This window comes from Acanthisitta chloris, unplaced genomic scaffold (assembly GCF_000695815.1).
Source record: "Acanthisitta chloris isolate BGI_N310 unplaced genomic scaffold, ASM69581v1 scaffold5892, whole genome shotgun sequence".
NCBI classification, from domain to species: domain Eukaryota; kingdom Metazoa; phylum Chordata; class Aves; order Passeriformes; family Acanthisittidae; genus Acanthisitta; species Acanthisitta chloris.
Window position 1 is genome coordinate 150,490 of NW_008660926.1, and position 19,630 is coordinate 170,119.

The 19,630-nt window shown below is 43.8% G+C and overlaps 1 protein-coding gene across 1 annotated transcript in view; it reads right to left on the reverse strand.

The window, feature by feature from the left end:
- Positions 1 to 14,959, reverse strand: part of SLCO3A1 (solute carrier organic anion transporter family, member 3A1) — a gene marked incomplete at its 5' end in the record, with an annotated part of 110,771 nt that extends 95,812 nt beyond the window's left edge. The window contains one exon of the mRNA XM_009070005.1: positions 14,494 to 14,959. Coding sequence (XP_009068253.1) covers positions 14,494 to 14,959 — 466 coding nt within the window. The remainder of the gene's footprint in view (positions 1 to 14,493) is intronic.
- Between the last annotated feature and the right edge of the window lie 4,671 nt (positions 14,960 to 19,630).

Consider the following 19,630-nt stretch of genomic DNA (forward strand, 5'->3'; position numbering starts at 1 on the left):
TGTGAGGACCCTGTTGATATACTATCCACCTGCTGTAACCAGAGCAGAGCTTATTTATTTGCTCCATCTCCGGCAGACTGTTTCCCATCCAGAGACATCTGCAGGGAAAGGGAGCAACAGCCCCAGGTCACTGCTAGCAGACACAGAGAGCTCTGCCTACCCACTGAGGATCTTTTTCCCAGCCCATTCAGTCCTAAACATCATCTTTGGCAAGCAGACAGCCATTCCGGGTTACACAGCACTGCTCCAGAGAGAATCTGGCAGGAAAAACAATGAATCATCTGCTGAACTTTAACTTGTGACAGTGCTAGCATGGACTCCACTGTGCTGGATCCAGCCCTGAAGGCTGTGAGGAGCAGGACTAGAGGCACAGCTTCTGGGATGTGAAATGGGAAAGGTCCACTCTGAAACATCAGATCCCATTTCTGTTTTTTATCTGTTGTCTTTAAATTTAAAGGAACCCATTTAAACAAATCCATTTCTCTCTCTAGCATCCCTCTCAGACACAAAGTCTCCAGGATACTTGTGGAAGAACCAAGCCACTCTGATAATGAAGGCTGAGGTCCCAACCCTCCTTTTCCCTGCTTTGTGCAACGGAAAGTTACAAGTGAAAAGGCAGGTCTGAGATGTGCTCTGTTCTCAAGTCTCCTGGCAGAAATCCGAGGTAGAAACTTCAACATACACACTCACAGAAGAGGATACAAATATGACCAAGAGCTATTTCTAAATTCTCAGTCTCATTTGCCAACTGAGATGCTACACACAGAAAGTCATTTCTCTGTCTCAGCAGGGGAGATGAGACAGAAATCCACAGACAACGCAAAGAAATGGTCCTCGGGCAGGAATCAGAGTCAATCCTTGGGAAGTGCTTGAATAACACAAAGTGCAGATCACTGCTGCAGCAGTCTGGTTTTCAACGTGTTCTCTCATACTATGCTAGCAAACCCCTCTCACACAAGCAAGGATTAATGTAAAAATATACCCATTACACTACAAACTTTGTGGTGGCTAAACTCACTGTAATCATAAAAAGACCCAAACTTGTGGGTTTGCTGTACCTGTGACTCCCAGAACCTCAACTCAAACAGAGGTGGTCTTTGATGACCTGCTGACAACTCATTTGTTCAAGGTTTGCATTTTGTTTGAAAGCATGCCCAGTATGAAAAGCAACAATGTTTTCCTTGGGTCAGCAAAACAGAGCAAATGCAGCTTTTATTTTTCACCGTAACCTAGCTGGGGGAGGCACAGCTCATGCTCTGAGGTGCAAGTACTCTGCCACATGGCTGAGAATGAGTTTTGCTTCGTAGCTGTGTAACATCATCCAACTCACAGTTGGAGGTTTTCCAGTTAATAAAATGGCCATATGGGGCATCTAAAAAACAAAAGCAAAAAAACAAGAGCATTTCCTTCCTTTGCCACCTTCAGTCTCAAAAATCCCTCCAAAAAATGCCAGCCAAAAAGCAAGACAGCAGTCAGTAGTACTCCTGAAATTCAGCAGCATAATTTCTTTTCTTACAAGCTTTTTACTCAACAAAAATGTTATCAGCACCTCTGATCAGTGTGCTACGGTCAGGAGATAAATAATGACAGGCTGTAGGCAGCAATTAGCATCTTCAGCGAACACTGGATCTCTTTGGGAACAAGGCTCCTGGCACACTTGCTTCCGCTCCTGACACCACCCACCCTCACCACCAAAACACACTCTTTATTTACAAAGCAAGCCTGCTTTGCTAGAAAATGCAGACCGTGTGTGTCCCATGGTTTAGGAGGAGGCACACAGCAATGCCCTTGGGAATCATGCAACAATTGTGATCCAGAAAGGCAACATTTAGCCCAGATACTATTTAGACACCAAATTCCCATGGGTATCGATTAACCTAAAGAGCCTCAATTTTAATAGAAGTTAAAGAGTCTTTTGATGTGAGGATCCAGGCTTCTGTAGTCTTAATGGAGATGGGCCATACACCATGTTTCTCCTGTATCAGCTGAGCTCCTGTCTTAACTCTGGTTGCTTCAATACCTCCTCCCCCAGCCTAAATATGCAGCTGCTCACATCTACACTCCACCTTCCATTTGCCAACATCCTTACACTTGCCTCTGCTGAATGCAGCCTTCACTCAAGCAGACTTCCGAAATCATCACCCTATCCTAAGCCACCTCCAACAGCTCCCCAGTGCACTGTAGATTCAATTTCAAATTGCCTTCCTGGGCTGCAGTAAGCAGCAAGGGCTTTCTCAAGCATATCCTTACCAGTGCTACACCTCCTTCCTTGCCTCCTCCTCCCTCTGCTCCTCTGGCTCAGCTCTAGAATTTACTGCCCCTCCAGGGCTAATAAAACCCAAACTTGCTGATTTTAAGGCACAGAGTAAGTCTCATCTGTTTACTCAGACTTAGAATACCACAGGACAGCGAGACTAATTTATTCTGAAAGCTTCGCTTGAGCTGCTCTAGTCTCCACTTCACCACAGTTTTGGGGGGTGCAGAATGTGAGATGAAGTCAAGGAGCTACACATGGGAGCACTTTACACAGCAACACTGGCAAGCAGCACAGCTGCACTTTCAATTCTCTTGTTTATCTGAAATTTTCACTTCAACGGGTCTTTTATGCATCGGCGAAACCCATTTAAGACTGTATTTTTCACCTAATGGGATGGCCTGTCCTGATGTTTGCCAGTTGCACCAGCCTGTGCCTTATCCTCCCCACCCCGGTACACTTTTCACCCATCCAAGGAATTCCTGGTGCCCTCCTCTCCGTGATGGGATGTGGAAAGGTCAGGGTGACAGCACAACTGCCATCTCTAGCAGCAGTAAGATTTTTGACAGGCAGATGCTGTTTCTAAGATATCTTCACACAGAAGTTTTGTGCCCACTTTGCCACCTTCACAGTCTTGGGAAGAAAAACACGCAGCTTAACTAGGAGATGAGAAAAGCCACAGGCAACTGTGGAATTTGCTACTAATGCTGCTGTACAGGCCATAAGCATAAGTGCACTTCAAAAGCAACTGGACAAGCCCAGAGTGCACATCCCTGTACTGATGGCTACTAGAAATAAGTTATGGAACAGTGTGGTGTCTGAATGTCCTCAAAATGCTCCTTGTGCCTCGCTGACCACTACTATAAAATCACAGAATGGCCTGAGTTGGAAGGGACATTAAAGATCATCTAGTTCCAACCACCCTGCTATGGGCAGGGACACCTTCCACTAGATCAGGCTGCTCAGGGCCCCATCCAACCTGGCCTTGAACACTTACAGGGATAAGGACTCCACAACTTCTCTGGGCAACCTGTGGCAGTACCTCACCACCCTCACAGTAAAGAATTTTTTCCTAATCTGATCTAAACCTATTCTCTCTTAGTTTGAAGCTATTCCCCCTTGTCCTGTCACTACATGCTCGTGTAAATAATCTCTCTCCACTATGTAAAGACAAAGTTGGTCTCAGTTTAATCACCCAGCTCCTGGAGACAAATTAAACATAGTTTGCAGAGGTGGAGCAGGCTAGTGCTAGCAGACAAAAAGCTAGGACCATTAACCCCTCTGACACTGAAAAGGAAGGAATGTTTGCACCCATGGAAGATGCATTGCTTTGCAGGAACACAGTGAAATGCTTTAGTTCTCAGAGCAATTGCAGAGCATTGGAGTCAGAATTCCTGGGGCCTATTCTCACCCTCCTGCTAACTTGTTTTAAAACCCTGGAGACATTGCTTGAGTAGGAGTATTTGCTTAAGCCATGCTTAAGTTGAGTTTTGCTACTACTTATAAATCAAGTACCTCTGGGATGCTAAGCTCCTAATGAGGTGTGATATACAATTACAGAAGAGACTTTGCATTTCATACAAAATTCTCATGAACACAGGAAGTGAAGGAAGGTTTGGAGGGATAAGAAGTATATTGCACCAGATCAGGTGACAACTGGGAAACAAAATGTAAATATTCTTGAGTTGACTAGTCACACTGGTCAGAACAAGATCCACCAAGCATGAACATGTGTGTTTTCCAACTGCCTCAGCTGATCAAATAGGTGTTATTTCTCCCTACAAACCTCTTACCCTCTGGCACCTGTGGGAAACTCTTCACAGCTTACACAGAATTACTACAAATAGTTTAGTTTCTTGCAATGCTGTTTCCTGCACAGTCTCTCACCAGCAACAGAACAACATATTTACAGAGAACATACACAAAGATATGAATCGAGATAAAAGTGCAGTAAAACATCTGTACACTTGCATTGCAGGAATGTGAGGTTTGTATGTAAAATGAGGAGGAGGGATATTGAACACACATACACACCCTATACCACAAAACCAACAAGTGCACAAAATGAACAGAAAGCCAAGAGGGAACCGACAGATGAGGCCACTAAAGCATGAAACAATGCTCAAGACACCTCAGCAGCACAGCCAGGGGACTTTGTGGCTGTTTGCATGCCACCCACCCCTCAGTCTATAACCCCAGCACACAGTTTATAACTGTCTGCTGAGACAAGCAGACTCTAACAAGTATTATTCTTTTGATAATCAGTCTGATTGAATTAGGCCATCCACATGTTGTAGCTGATGGCTAACAAGATATAGGTGGTCTTTCATCACAAGCACAATTGGTCTCTGCAGCAATGACTAATGCAGCAAAGTTGTCCCAGTTGTCTTTTTTTTCCCCCCCTCAATATTATTTCTTTCAAACCCTAATAGACAGTATCACTGTCTTGTACAAACAGTTACAGTAGGAATGGTTTGACTAACACTGAGGACAGGAATGCACAGGGGAAAAGTGAGATAAGCAGAGGGAGATAGAGAGGGAAGAACTGGCATATGGACCATCTTGCTCTTCTACCTGTTTGAACGCTTGAGTTTCAAATATTGCTTTTATCTGCTGCCTTTAGTCAGATCCTGCAACTTGTCACAGAGGCAGCCTTGTTTGGCTGCAATCAAGTGCTCTCAGGTATTAAGTCAAAGACCAACGTGACATGTTAATTTCTATCCAAGAAACTATTTAAATCTTCATATTTTAATTGGTTAATAAAGGGCCAAATTCAAATAGTCTCCTCCAAACAAAATCCCTATTATTGAAATCAAAAGGGGGCTTAGAGAGAACAGGCCTCCCACTTAGGAAAAGACAAATACCTCATTAGCTGCACAGTTAATGGAAATAGCTATACCTTGGCAAAAAGAAATCTGAAATAAGACTACAAGTGCTTTCAAAAAAGGAAAGTTTAAAGGAGATATTTTGGGACTGAACATCAACTTCAAATCAAACAACCAAACTTTGAGAAAGAAAATCCAGAAGGATTTGTTGAAAGCCAAGGGGAAAACTCCTAGCTGAATAACCCCAGATTTATATATTTATATAAATCAATAAATAAATACAATTACAAAAGCAGCCAATTTCACCTCTCTCAAACTCAGTTTAGGTCCTTTACTCAGTGTGTTCCTTGTAGCAGCAGATTTGATTTGGAAGACGCAGCTGATGGCATCAGCAGGTTAGTCAGTGCGGAAACACCTTGGCACCAGCACAGCAGTGGTTTTCATCCCAGCAGAATGAAAAGGGCTCCAAAACGAGTAGGCAGATCATTTGTAGGTTTAACCCCAGCCCCTGGGACAAGTCTGCCACATGAGAGGTTTCACTTTGTCACTGAGCCCCTGCATACGCTGCCTTCCCCTGAGCCCACAGACCGCACCAGGACAGGGCTCCTACTCCACCGGCTCTGCTTGTGGCTTATAAGGTGCCCACAAAGCATGTCAAGGAATTTTATCCTTGCTTTACAAGGTATCCATCACTTGTAGCCACACTTTTCCCCTCCAGGTTGGTCCATCCCAGGTAGTCAGACACTTGTAGTTAGTGAGACTGCACCAATGTCCCAACAGCAGCTCTGCCCAAGCCTCACACTTCTGGGCCATCTCACACCCTCGTAGGGTCTGCAGCAACAGGACAGGGGATAACAGTTTCAAAGCAATAGACAGTTGATTCGGACTAGATATACACAATAAATGTTTTATGAAGAGGGCCATGAAACATTGGCATGGGTTGCCCAGAGAGGTGATAGATGCCCCATCCCTAGAAAGATTCAAGGGCAGGTTGGACTGGGCTCTGAGCAACCGGGTCTAGTTGAAGATGCCCCTGCTCATGACAGGGGCTTAGACTAGATGACCTCTAAAAGGTCCCTTCCAACCCAAACTATTCTGTGATTCTTTGACTCGTGTGACAGCTGCTCCTCTGGTGTTAATACCATTAGCTTGTAATTACTCAGGTTCATACACTGAACCTGTCAGAGTGGCAGACACCTGTTGGACATCTCATGCCACTTACACACATAGCCTTGAGGAAAGTCTCATCCAGGGCCTGATCTGCCATTGATCCTTGATGTCCCTCACAGCCTCTGGACAAAGCTCTCCCTGTGCTGATCCTCTTAACCCCAAAGGAGTTCTGCTCCTTGGCTGCTGCACGGAGGAGTGACCTGCACAGAGCCGCCAATCAATGTCAAAGCAGTTGTAATAAAACATGAGTTAACAGCAGCTTTGGCAGCTAAGCACTGCCAGGCCCTTTGTGCCAACAGACTCATATGTTTTTGCCATGGCATTGCTCAGGACTTCACAAAAACAAACACTTAGGAAGTTACTCAAATAGCACTTATTTGGCAAGCAAAGGGTGTGAGCATCAGCAAAGCCCAGCACCCAGCTCAGACCTGCAGCAACCTCTCCAAAGGGCAAAAAAACTTGGTCAGGCACCTCACTGAGTGACAGAAAAGGTGGTTGTGAAAGAGGAAAAGCAGAAGCTTGTGTGAAAGAGTTCTGCATGCTTCTATATGCTCCTACAAGCACCTTGTCCTTGCAGATATCCTTGCAGATAACCGCACCCAGCCAGTGCCCTGGCACAGTCATGCTGGCAAAGGGGCAGATCCTGTGCCCTGTCCTTCCATGGGAAGACACATACTAAACAGAGTTCCCAGTGTCTTCAGTGGTAGCTTGTAAACTGGGACCAAATATGCTCCTGATGTGCAATGAGCTGGGAAGTGTTGGTCAAATTCCCAGCGGAAGGGGCAAGACTGATGGCACACACCAGCTTGCTCCTGCTTGTGCCATCAAGGAGATGCAATACAGCCTTCAGCTCTTGACATGGGCAACTCAGCACCTTCCAATCTATTTAATTAGTTTGATGAACCTCAGGGCTAATATGCACTGTTCTCTGCATATCTGCCATTTAAATGACAAGGACACTGCACTAAAGAGGCTGCCCCAGCAATGATGTACCTCACTAGGCTCTCCCAACTGATGACTATTTTAAGTACACTGCAGAAAGCAAGCAATGTGCTCAACAAATGGAATTATTTTTTACAAGACATCAGAGTCAGCAAATCCCAATTAAGCCAAAAATCAGCTGCAGAGTACACATAGAGCAGAGTAACATGGAAACAGCTCCCACCCTCAAATATGCTCTCGCCCAAAATAATTTGGGTTGGACTCAAACTTTATTTACTCAGCTCATAACAAAACAAGCTATTAGCAGAAGGTTAAGGTAACTTGAGCAACTGCTGTAAAATAATGGAGCCCACAGCAATTAGGATTTTGTGCATAGAATCACAGAATCAACCGGGTTGGAAGAGACCTCAAAGATCACGGAGTCCAACCCTACCACTGTTACTAGACCATGGCACTAAGTGCATACATATATTTAATTGAATAAATACACCCATTCAGCTACTGCCTTTGACAACAGCCTTCCTGCCTGCAGTGGGAGAGGTTATTCACATTAATTGATTATTGTTACTGCTCTAATACACCCTACACACTTGTTTGTGTTTCCATTTAATTTTCCAGGATATTACCACTGGAGCTGAACAAGGGACATATGTAACCAAGCCAGCCCCACTGACACACAGCAAATGAGAACACTGATCTCCCCTCAAAGGGGCATAATTATAAAAGGCTGCAAGTTATCAATGGATCAGTGGGTTAATACCAGTATATCTGCATGAAGCCATGTAATTTCATCTGATCACAGTTAGTCCACAGCAAAGACAACCCAGTGAATCTGCTGCAAAGACACCTTTCAGTAATGAACAGGCATCACAGCACTCATGCTGGCAACAGCACTCCTTGGAGCTCAGCGTGTGTTTTTCTCAACCCCTGAGAGACTGGCAGAAAGGAATGGCTCTCCAAACCACCCGTAGGAGGATGCATTTACTGAACAAAACCATTACAAAATTCTGTCAAGTCTTCAGGCTAAAAATATTACATACCCATAAAACTGCAAATACCAGTGAGGAGAAAAGCAATTCTCTGGAACAAGCACTCACACTTCACAAGGGCGTGTGCCCACATGGGGGTGGATGAACTCACCAGGCAGTTTGTGGGTATTGAGTGGGCACACAGAGGAAACACAACAGATAGGAGTCAGCTACAATCCACTACAAAAGACCAAGCAGAAGCAGATTTTCAAAGGAAAAAGGGTAAGGAATGCACAAAGCTGGCAGAGACTTAAGTGGGTGGGCTCAGAGAAGCATGTTCCAGCAAGAAGGGCTAATGTGAATAAAGTACCCATGTTGTTAGGAAACCACTAATGAGCACACAAGGAAGGAGCATGGCCATGTGGGAAATGCTGTGAGGAGTGAAAGGAGAAGCAGCCAGGGTGAGCAGAGCTGTACAGACCTCTCAAGCAGGTCCCAAAGGCCCTCCAATCCATACACATACACAGAGAGCTTCAAGAGGATGGTGATATGACCTGTATGCTATAAACACAATTATTCCACTTGCTAGGGTTTAGAAATGGAGGTTCAAACATACATGTCAAGAAATCTGAGACATTTAGAAAGGGTAAGACTGAGAGGAATACATTCATCCTCTGTGCAAAAAGTATTTTCAGCAGCTGGAGCAAAACTAGCAACCCTTGAACAATGTTTTTGCTTTCATTAATAAAATCAGAAATCCATTTCCTTTTTAATTTTTTTTGGTATTTATTACATGTATTAGAGCTCATCAACATCAGATCCGCAGTAGATGGTTTCAAAATTCACAGTAACTGCTTAGCTTACCAACACGAACTTCCTAATAGAAATCCAAGTACTATTTCTTTGTGTTACCACACAGAAAATGTTGACACTAACTCAGATGATTTCAGCATTTTATGCTGATAACTTGCTATTAACTCACTGCCATAGATACTAACTCTCAGATTTAATTCTTGTCAGTCGAGAAAACATTTCTGCTTCCCCAAAACACAATGGCTGCTGTCATTTTGACTGACATAAGCTACCATAAGTGATTTTTCAAATGGACAAATTTATCCCTGGAGACAGCAAGATTCCAGCTAGGGCACGTTTGTCTTCCACTGCAGCACATCTTGAGTTGGTGCTTAAAGCAAGCAAGAAAGCACCAGAAGCAAGAGTGAGCTTTCTCTCTTGCTGTCATCACAAAACAAAAAGTGCTTCTACACATTTGATGCAAAATAACCCCACACTGCTGCAAAGGTTAAAGTCAGCAGTTGCAGTGGAGGGTCCTGTTCCCCTTACTAGTTTAGTCCCACCTGGGCAACTGTGAAAAGAACACACCATCATCCTGATGAGTTCTCCTCTTACACCAAGGGTAACAGCTGAAACAGCTATATAATAAACCAAAATACACACAGAAAAGGCCAGACAGAAGCCTGGGAGACAAGACAGAAGAAAGCAGGTAAACAGCCACATCCAGAAGAGCTGAGTTATCCATTTGCCATTTCTCTGCCCTGCCACAAAGCAGGTAAAGAACAGCTTTATGTCCCTGAGCACACTACACTCAGGCAAACCCTTGCACATCAATAACTCAGGGGCACTCATCACTCCTCCTCACTTACTCCTTGACCAAAGACTTGTTCCTTCTAGGATCTCCTGGAAGTCATTCCTCATGTTACAGCAGTTTCTGCAAGTCAGCAAGGAGTCTCAAGTGATGGATCCTGAACGCATGGGGTATGTGTCTACAATGTCAAACACAGAGACAGCTTCAACAAACATAAAGAGAATCTCTGATGCATTAAAGATCAACACAGCATTCTTCTGAACAAGCCCTGCAATCTGGCAGTGCTCCTTCCAATATCAATATCAATTTCCTCCACCAACAGGAGACAGAATAATAGCAATTTCCTCTTTATAATGTAGCCCTTAATTGTCCCGGATCAAATACTGGCTTCCAGAGGCTATTCATTGTGCTCTATAGGTAACCATGTCCTAGACAAGATGCAACAACTTTTATTAGCAAATGTTAAATGCAGCAGGAAGGACAAAAAGAGTATATCAGAACTGCCAATAACATTAACCTACCACATCACTGCACTGGCTCAATGGAACACACAAACCACTGCCGAGAGCAGCTCAGGAACTCCAGTGACCAGAAAACACTTGCAAGCTCTTGCTCATCTCACAGGCAGCAAATCCATACAACCACTGCCAGATGAGAGTTTCTTCCCTTCTTTGTATGAGCCCCACAATGTCTCTGACCCCCCCTCCTAATGGCAAAGTCTTCATTGATTTCAACAGAACTCAGCAACACTGAGCAGAAAACAAACTGAAGAGGGAAATGTCATGTAAGTCATTAAAGGGTAGAGAAAGGAATTGTGTAGTAAGTAGTCTTCAGATGTTTCCTCCTTTAAAATAAATGATGCTACACATTGAGGGAATCCTTTAACATTAGTGAAGCTGGAGCAGTAACAAGCTCTGTACAGTCTGCATGAGTGATGAATTCCTCCACTCAAAGGGGTTACCTATGCCAAATGCCAATAAGTACACATGTAAAATTAAACTGCTTGTTTGGAAACCCCTAGATGGGAGCTCAGATCTTAAACACAAAATTGGACCCAGAGAGAAGCAAGAAAACCAGCACCAAACCAGAAGATTTTTCCCAACTTCAAGCAGCTAAGAAAATTCTTTTATTTTTTAATCTTTTGGCTGCTATTGCCAACTTTAACACCTTTCTGTTAAGCAGGTGCTCAGAGGCTGAAATGGGAGGAAAATGTATTCCCCATCATTAGGTTTCACTTGACCATCTAGTGAAAGGTGTCCCTGCCCATGGTGGTGGGGTTGGAGCTGGATGATCTTTGAGGTCACTTCCAACCTAAGCCATTCTATGATTAGCTGGAGCAGGCATGGTCCTGCAATCTTTCTAACTCTGTTACGGCACAAATGTGTTCTCTTTAGAACATCCTTTGGCGACTACTTTCACACATGCATCATCTCCCTGATTTGATTTGCCCTGGGTTACCACAACACAGCCATTTTTTTTCCTTAGGGCTTGTTACTACAGCAACAGAATCTGTTTGAGTTTGGTAGCAACACATAGCAGGCACCAAAAAACCTGCTATTAGCTCAAGAAATGTGAAACTACAAGTCAGCAGCCACGGAGGAATCTTCCTGTAATATCTCACCCTTGTCTCTCTAATTATGAAACTCCAAGGATCTCCACCTCCTTGGCAAGCCTAAGCAACCTCTGCCTTCAAAGGATGCACAGCAGAGGTGCACTGCCCACCACCTACTATATGCTTGTCACTGCAGAGAAACCACAGAGTTGATAGACTTCATAGCCAGAAATATATTACACTCCACAGATGCTATTACTTGCACTAGCAATTAAAGTCAAACCATCACTTTAAATTCTATAAGGTATCACATCTGCATTCTTCTGCACACACATACCAATACAAAAAGAAGAAAGTTTGTAGGTGGTGTTCTTGGGTTTTGGGGTTTTTTTCTAACCAGAGGAGTCTTCCTGTATTGTCACTTCACTGCAAAGAGACTGTATGAGATATTTATTGTTACTTCACTTAAGTCTTGTGCAACTCCAAAGGAAAAAAAAACCTCAGTGCACAGAGTTATTCGTATCTAATTCCCTGCCTTGGGACACAAGAGAGTTTTTATTGTAGAGGTGAACAATGACTAGTCCTTAGCTGTCAGGTGAGACACTGCTTCTTTCCCCCAGGTACAATATAGTCCAAATGCAGCACATACATACTCGATATAAGCAATATACTAAAGACAGCACTAACTGGTCAATCTGATCATTTCTCAGCTGCAGTCATTATAGAAAGTTCAGCCAGACCATTACCACTTATTAATTGGTTTCTATCCTGAGAGAACAATCTATGCCAGCTTTGCTCCTAATTTCAACTGAGGGAACTTACCCAAAAATGTTTTATCTGGTCACACACAGCATAGCCCCCACTGAGTGAGTGTGCTATTATGAGAAAGCAAACTGATATAAATATAGCACAGTGACAGTATCCACTCTGCAGTTATTTCCTCTGCAAAACAGCAGAATGAAGTGGGCAAGCTGCTCAGCCAGCTTTCTGTTAAGGCCACTGAAAACTGCATTGATAACACCAACAAAAATAATCAGTTAAAGACAAATCTGAGCACATAATTCTCAAACAACATTTAAACTGAGGAATTTGACTTCCTCTCAAGTATCCACAAACATAAGATGACATTTCCACTAGCTTCTTCTCCATTTATATTCATTCACAGAATAGATTTTTTTCCTGTTAGCTTTTATTTTTACTAGCCAAATTGATTGCAGGTTGATGTAAGAATTAATCATCCAATATCTGAAACCCTACTTGTGATGGATAGTCTGGGACAGGACAGATATTAAACTTCACTGCTGGCTGAATGTGTATACACACACACACACTCTTCTGCAATCCATAATTCATAACTGGAAATTCAAATTACAATTTTCATAGCTAAAGCCAGAAAGCAAACAACCCAAAAATGTCTGATTGTTTCTTTTTAAATTCTACATGTAGAAAGGAACATGGTTAGAAACAAAAAGGAAGGAAAAATAATAAAGCCACATATAGTAAGCAGAAATCATTTTCTGGCAGTATTTTCTCAGCTACAGTTGAACTGCCAACTTTAAAGATGTTATTTTAGCATACGAGATGAATGTATCTCAGGAACAAAAAGAATCACTCTTCCTAATCCTCCTCTCATGCACCCTCCTCCAGCCTGTTCTCAGACATGAAGCATTGCTTTAAAAATGCCCATGGAACAGACTGAAAGAAGTTGCTGCTCCTCTATATAGTTATTTATAATAGATAATCTTAGAATCACTCTTAATTCCAGCTCATTATTTATGGTCTTGGCACAGTTGCTCCAGTGAATTTAGTCTCATTATTCACCTTCCGGTTGTACAGTACCTTATATTTTATATATCATCTTTCTTTATCCAGTGGATTCCTCACAAGCACTTACCAAACCAAGCGAAGGTGAAAAATGATCCAAGGACAAAGCTAAATGCTTAAATACTATGATTTTATGGCAGTTTCAGAAAAACATGGACACACTTTGAATATGTAAATGAACCCCTAAGTGATGAAGAAATACATCCAGGAATGCTATAGCATGTGTGGAGCGAACTTCCAACAGGTTTCTGCACTATCCCAAGGCCCTGAACTGCATCCAAGCCAGCTTTTCTGTAAATGGCCATACCCAGCTGCATTTAGTTACACTTGGGATAAAAATGTCTTTGAAAAGACACCCAAACAGTAATGGGATCATCCATTCAGCTGAAAGTCATGTCAAGACAGGGAAGATGGGACAAGTGCACAGTTTTGCTTACTAGAAACTATACCAACAAGTGCAGAAGGATCACATTAATGGCAGCACACACTTAACTGATTTATTGCATTGCAGCCATTTATCTAGTGACAACTCCTGCAGAAAGAAGAATGAGCCAAGCTGGTACGTTTTTTTCAGAGAACAACTTCACCCACAACATCCTCTTTAAACCTGCTGGGAGGGGGAACTGCTGCTGAAACCCATGAGCACTCTACCTCAATAACAGAGATGTTTCATTGGGTAACCAAAGGCAAATTTCATAGCTTAACCATCTGGAAGAATTTTGCAACATGATCACCAGAACCATGAGTTCTACTTCAGGCTCACTGTATCTCAAAATAGACCTCATCAGCTTCCGCATCCCATTCCGTTACAGGGATCACATTATCGAGGGTCCTGCCACAGCACTCTGGGTCACAGCACCTACTCCCTAACAGCCACTTCCTTGCTAAAGTCTGACAGTGGTAGTGACAAGACGTGTGTCCTCCTGGTCTCCTTATACTGCAGTGATCACTCAGACATATGCTTTGGAACAGGAAGAGAACTGGGGTAATTTTGGGGGGAACAAAAAAATCCATCATCACACATACCACCTGCAAATTCTTCAACTAAAACTCAACCATAAGCCACCAACATTAGAATTTAAAGCAATCTGGGAAAACATAATAGGAGTGGCATCTCAGAATTATCCAGTATTAATCACCATGGCTGTCAACCTTTACCGTTGCTACAAAATGAGCAAACATCACTGTGTTTTCCTGTTGCTTGATCTAGAGACCCATGCCAAGTTACCTTCACAAGCACAGCAGCACATGGAGAAGAGGCCTGTAGGCATCCCTTCCACTGGCATCAAACAGGAAACAAAAGCAAGATGCCAGCCCACTTGGAAAGCCTTCAGTGAGATGTTCAAAGATCTTACCTATGTACAGGGAGGAATCTTTCCGCTTCACGTGGTCATCGATGTAGGAAACTCCCAGGGGCTGGACAGGGGTAGCACCAATGCCCAGGAGGACCTGTGCTCCAATGAGCAGCAAGTACATCATGTTGGTAGCAGTCCTATTCCTGCAGATAAGGTCCGGGTCTGGTCCCTCATCACTGGTGGACCCATTGACAGCACACACATCCCTCCCTTCAGCCCCCCAGCGTATTTCTCCTGATTCGTATTCATACTGGTGGGTCAGAAATTCAGGCAACGCGGAGAGGAGGGCACCCAAGGCCATGACTATCCCTCCACATCCTATCAAGCGCGGTCGGTGTCCTCGGGCCCCGAAGTAGCTCACGAAAAGGATGAGGGCCAGGTTGCCAATCTCGAAGCTGCTGGCAATGACGCCCACATCAGCACTCTGAAGGTTGAATCGTCGCTCCAAGGTGGTTAAAACACTCACCTACAACAGAGAAATCCAGAGAAAATTACTGAGAGGGAGTATGACCTGCCTTCCACACTCCCCATATGTACTGCTAAATTTCCTTGACTTTTTCTTGGAGCAGAAAACACACACATCAAGGACATCCAGATCACAGTAACGCAGTTGACCTCCAAGCATGACCTGACTATTCAAATACAGCTACATCAGAAGGTCCTAATACCAAGTGACATTTCACAGCCTACCACCTGTCTGAGCACATGTCGACTTCCAAATTCCTGTGTCCATCAATGTATATTTTGGATGCCTGCAGACACCCATGACTCCATGACTCGTTTGTCTTTCTTTGGGCTCCCTTTCTATTTGAAGGCACAACCTTCACAGTGCACTGTCCCACAGAACCACGGCACAAATCAGACCAAGCCTCACATCATGCCAGACACCCAACCTTTCCCTTGGAATGAACTGCAGTTCGGGAGCAGCAAAAAACCCTGTGGATACTTGGCTCACACAACAGCCATCAAGTCAGAGACAGTGATGTACAAATAGGCAGTTTGGCTGCCACAGAACAGTTCTACTAAAGTATATAAATAAAATGCTGATCAAAGGGTTTAAACTGTTTGTGGATTAGTTAATGACTGGGATCGTCACAGAGGATTTTTTGAGAAGACAGGCCAATTAAGGTTTACATAGAAGATTTAAACCCACCATGAATAAGGAATGATTTCACAAATAGTGGTTGTTTAACATTGAGAAAAGCACGTGAATAGTCTTCAAATATTTAACACAGCTGTGAAAAGGAACGACCTGTTCTTTGAATTCAAAACAGATAGGACAAGAAGTGACAAGTAGAGACGATTCAGGTTAAATACAAGGTGGGGAGAAACTGGACTTTTACTGGTAAGGATTGTGAGGCACTGAAATATGCTGCCTGGAGAGGCTGCAGAAGTTTTCAGAAGTGCCCAGACCAGTATCTGTCAAGAAAGACACAGGTAAAGACTGATTTTGCCATAGGGCAGGAAAATGAACCAGATCATCTCTTGAGAGCTCTTCCAATCTTGATTACATGGTGCAATGAAACACAATGTGGATTTTCTGCAAGAGTCATAGCATTGATCAGAGCATGAAGGATGAACCATTAGGTATCTCACTTGCAGTCATCCCTGCTCAAGGAAGAAAACAGGGTATTCTCATGTCTATGGCAGTGTCCCTCTTATATCGTAAAAAAAAATAACAAAAGAAATCTGAACATGTCACACAAATGGCAAAAACTTTTACCTTGTATAAAAAGCTATCTAGTTTTTCAGACTGCAAAAGATGAAGATATTTAAGGTTGTCCTAAAAGAGGCAGGTTTCTGTATTCCAAAAAAAATGTGATAAAGACCTCAGAGCAGAAGGTAGCCCCTGGATAGAATAAAAATAGCCTCCCACCGGAGGCACTGAAAATCTTTGCTGATAAACCTCACGAAGCAGGAGCCAGTCTGACCGACTTTAAAGTATTCTGACAGCAGCTCTTCTCCAGAGGCAGTTAGCCTCTGCTAGGGTACACCAGGGCACGGCTGGACAAAGACAGCCCCATCAGCAACAAAATGGAAACAACCCACTTCTGCTGCTTTGCATAAGCAAGAGCTCCCAAACCCGACCCCGATAAGAATCCAAGTCAGATCTCCAAAACTGGACTGTTTTGTTCCCTGAAAATTCAGCCTTCATCTCATTCAAGCAGTTATTTTATATTACCAATGTAATCCTCCCCCGCTAAAGAAACAAGAACTGAGGAAAGCAAATAGGAAAAAAACCTGAAAACCAAACCCTGTTACTGAAGGCAATGCAAGTGCCTTCTTCCCACACCAAAGCCAAGTGAGGATGTGCATGTTAGAGGGAGAGGAGATCACCACTTCACCTGAAACACCAGGTGCAGGTCTCTGTTAGGATGTAACAGCTCTGTGATTCACCAGGGAAAATGCTGTCCTCTGTGCGAGGGCACAGCACAGCCTGTCCCTGCTCCAGTGACCTCAGCCACGTGGCTCAGCAGCAGTGCTTGAGCTCACATCTAAGTTGACATCACTGCTCCCAGCCCTCCATGGGAGGTGACAGAGCTGAGCAGATGGGTAATGGGGACAGGCACTGCTAGCAAATGCTATGTTGGTATTTTCAAAGCAAGGCAAACCAAGGTAGAGAGATATGGACAATATACCACTGCCTCAAGCAGTCCCACCAGGCACTCAGGAGACAATCATAGAATGGTTTGGGTTGGAAGTAACCTTAAAGATCATTTCATTTCAAACACCACCACCACCCTCCCCATGGGTAAGGATTTATCATCCACTGCACAGGACTGGTTTTATTGCAAGGTTTGATGGGGTTGGTGCAGTCAGACTGGTGGAATTCCAGACTTCAATACCACATAGCACACACCAAACTCTAAGTGATGCAAAGCTCCAGCTATGGAACCCCCCTTTATGCTACCACCTCCAGCATGTTCCTAGAGGAACTGGGCTAGAGCTAGGGTCCCATGAACACTCTCCAAGATCAGTATATAACTCTGAGCATGCAAAATCATGCCTGTGGTGCTCATTTCTGAGCTGTACCTAGATAGGAAACTCATGATTACTCATTACAGCTGTGTAAACTGAGGTAGAGAGCCAACTATTAATGAGACAAGTACAGTCAACAAAATTAATTTCTGATGGAATAATTTAGGCTGGAAGATTGAAAGCCAACAGAAGTGATTTCCCAAGGCCAACTGGTATTAACTAGCTTTGGAAGTCTATCCACATTTCAACCTGGCTGCCAAATTTTGCGCTTTCACCATACATATATACAAGTAGTTAGAAAGCAGGATGGTGTTTAGAAGCACTTAGGTGCTAGACTTCACAAGGATCAGATTCTGGACAGCTGGATTTCAGATAAAAGAACTGTACCACTTACAAGTGCAATTCCCAGTGACAGAGAGAGTAAATTGGTGACGAACCTGGGAACTAAAACCAGAGTCCCAGTTCTCATTCTGCTTTTATTTCATTGGGGCTTCAGTTGTTCTTTTCCTTTTTACAGAAGCTAAACCACTTACAATAGGGAGAGTCTCACCATCCCCTAACGCTTTTTGCTTTACTTCGGTGAAGAGCCTGAAACAAAAGGAGTAGGAGGAGGATGACAACACAAAGCAAACTGCAGCCCTCCTTACAAAAGCTGGCAGTTCTCCTTATTCCTCTCGCCAGACCACACTGCATTTCCCCACTTGCTCCTTCTGGCTGTAGCACTGCTACCCAGTGCTACCAGCTCTGCCTTTAGTGGGTTATGAGGAGCAGGGTGAAAGAACAAATCCATCATCCAGCCTTGAGCATCCAGAAGAAAACAGCATCCAAGTACAAAGTGCTGAGACCAGCATCAGCAGAGTAGCCTTCAAAACACTGACAGTCACAGCGAGGGGAAAAAAAAATCCCAAAATAAAAATAGGTCTGGGAAATAAACTGTCAACATGCAGATTTTTAGCCAGAGAACAACAGGAACACAACTGCATTACATCCAGGGTGGCTGCAGCCCAGAAAGCACAGCCCAAATTCTTACTATGACATTGGCTGTGACCTTACAAAGACTGACTACAAAATCAGTAGCAGCACAGTAGAGATGTTACCTGCATTTACTCAAAACAAACACCTGACCACAGCTAGAATCATTCTCCCACCTTCTATCTCCCCCACCTGCATATAAGGTGCAACCTGACTAAATAATTGCTGTTTGCATGTGGGATGCTCCCAGTGCCCTTGTAACTGTGAGGAAAGAGCACTGCACTGCCCATATTTCCTTTCACAAACCTGCTCCCCAGCACATCAGCCAGCACTGCTCCTAGACACTAACTCTGTTTATGAGGAGTTACATAAAATGTTGCAAAAGGCCCCACAGGTCCCTCTAAAATACTGATGTCATGTCAAAAGGCTGTAACGATTATAAAGAGTCCCTGTGTGCTGAGACCAGGTTGATGATTCAAGAGCACAGCCCACATGGATGCTGGGTTAATAGCAGGGATGCAGGGAATGGAGTGGTGCAGAAGCAGAGTGGCTTCAGATGGACAACCTCCTGCTAAAACACAGCGGGAAGCACCAGGAGCCCACGTTATTAGCTGTGAGGCTGCTATTTCCTGGCTCCTGTCAACTTACACAGCTGTTTTGTCAGGGATGGAAATAATTGATTAAGACGATATTTAGTTTAAAAAGCTTCTAACCTAAGATCAAAACAGTTAGCAGGAAGCCATGACAACGTCCAGTGCAATTTGTGCAGACAAGATACAGCAGAGACATGTGGTCTGACCCCAAGAAGTCTGCAGTGTGAAACCACCCACAGAACCAGACAAGCCCAGAGAAGCCATGAGGACAGAGGCAGAGTCAGCACTGTAATCATGGCAAATGCCAGTGCCCATGATGGGAAGGGCACTGAAGCTACAGCTTCCTATGGGTATTTGCCTGTACCTTGCCTGCTACCCTTATGTCCTCTTGTCTGTCCTGCAGATCAGTCCTTAGCAGGTCACTGGGGCCATCCAGAGGGACCTTGACAGTCTTCAGAGGTGGAATAATACAAACCTCATGAAATTCAATAAAATGAAGTGCAAGGTCCTACTTCTGGGCCATGGCAATCCCAGGCACACCTACAGGTTGGGAAGTAATTGAGACCGGCAACAAGGAGAAAGACTTGGGAGTG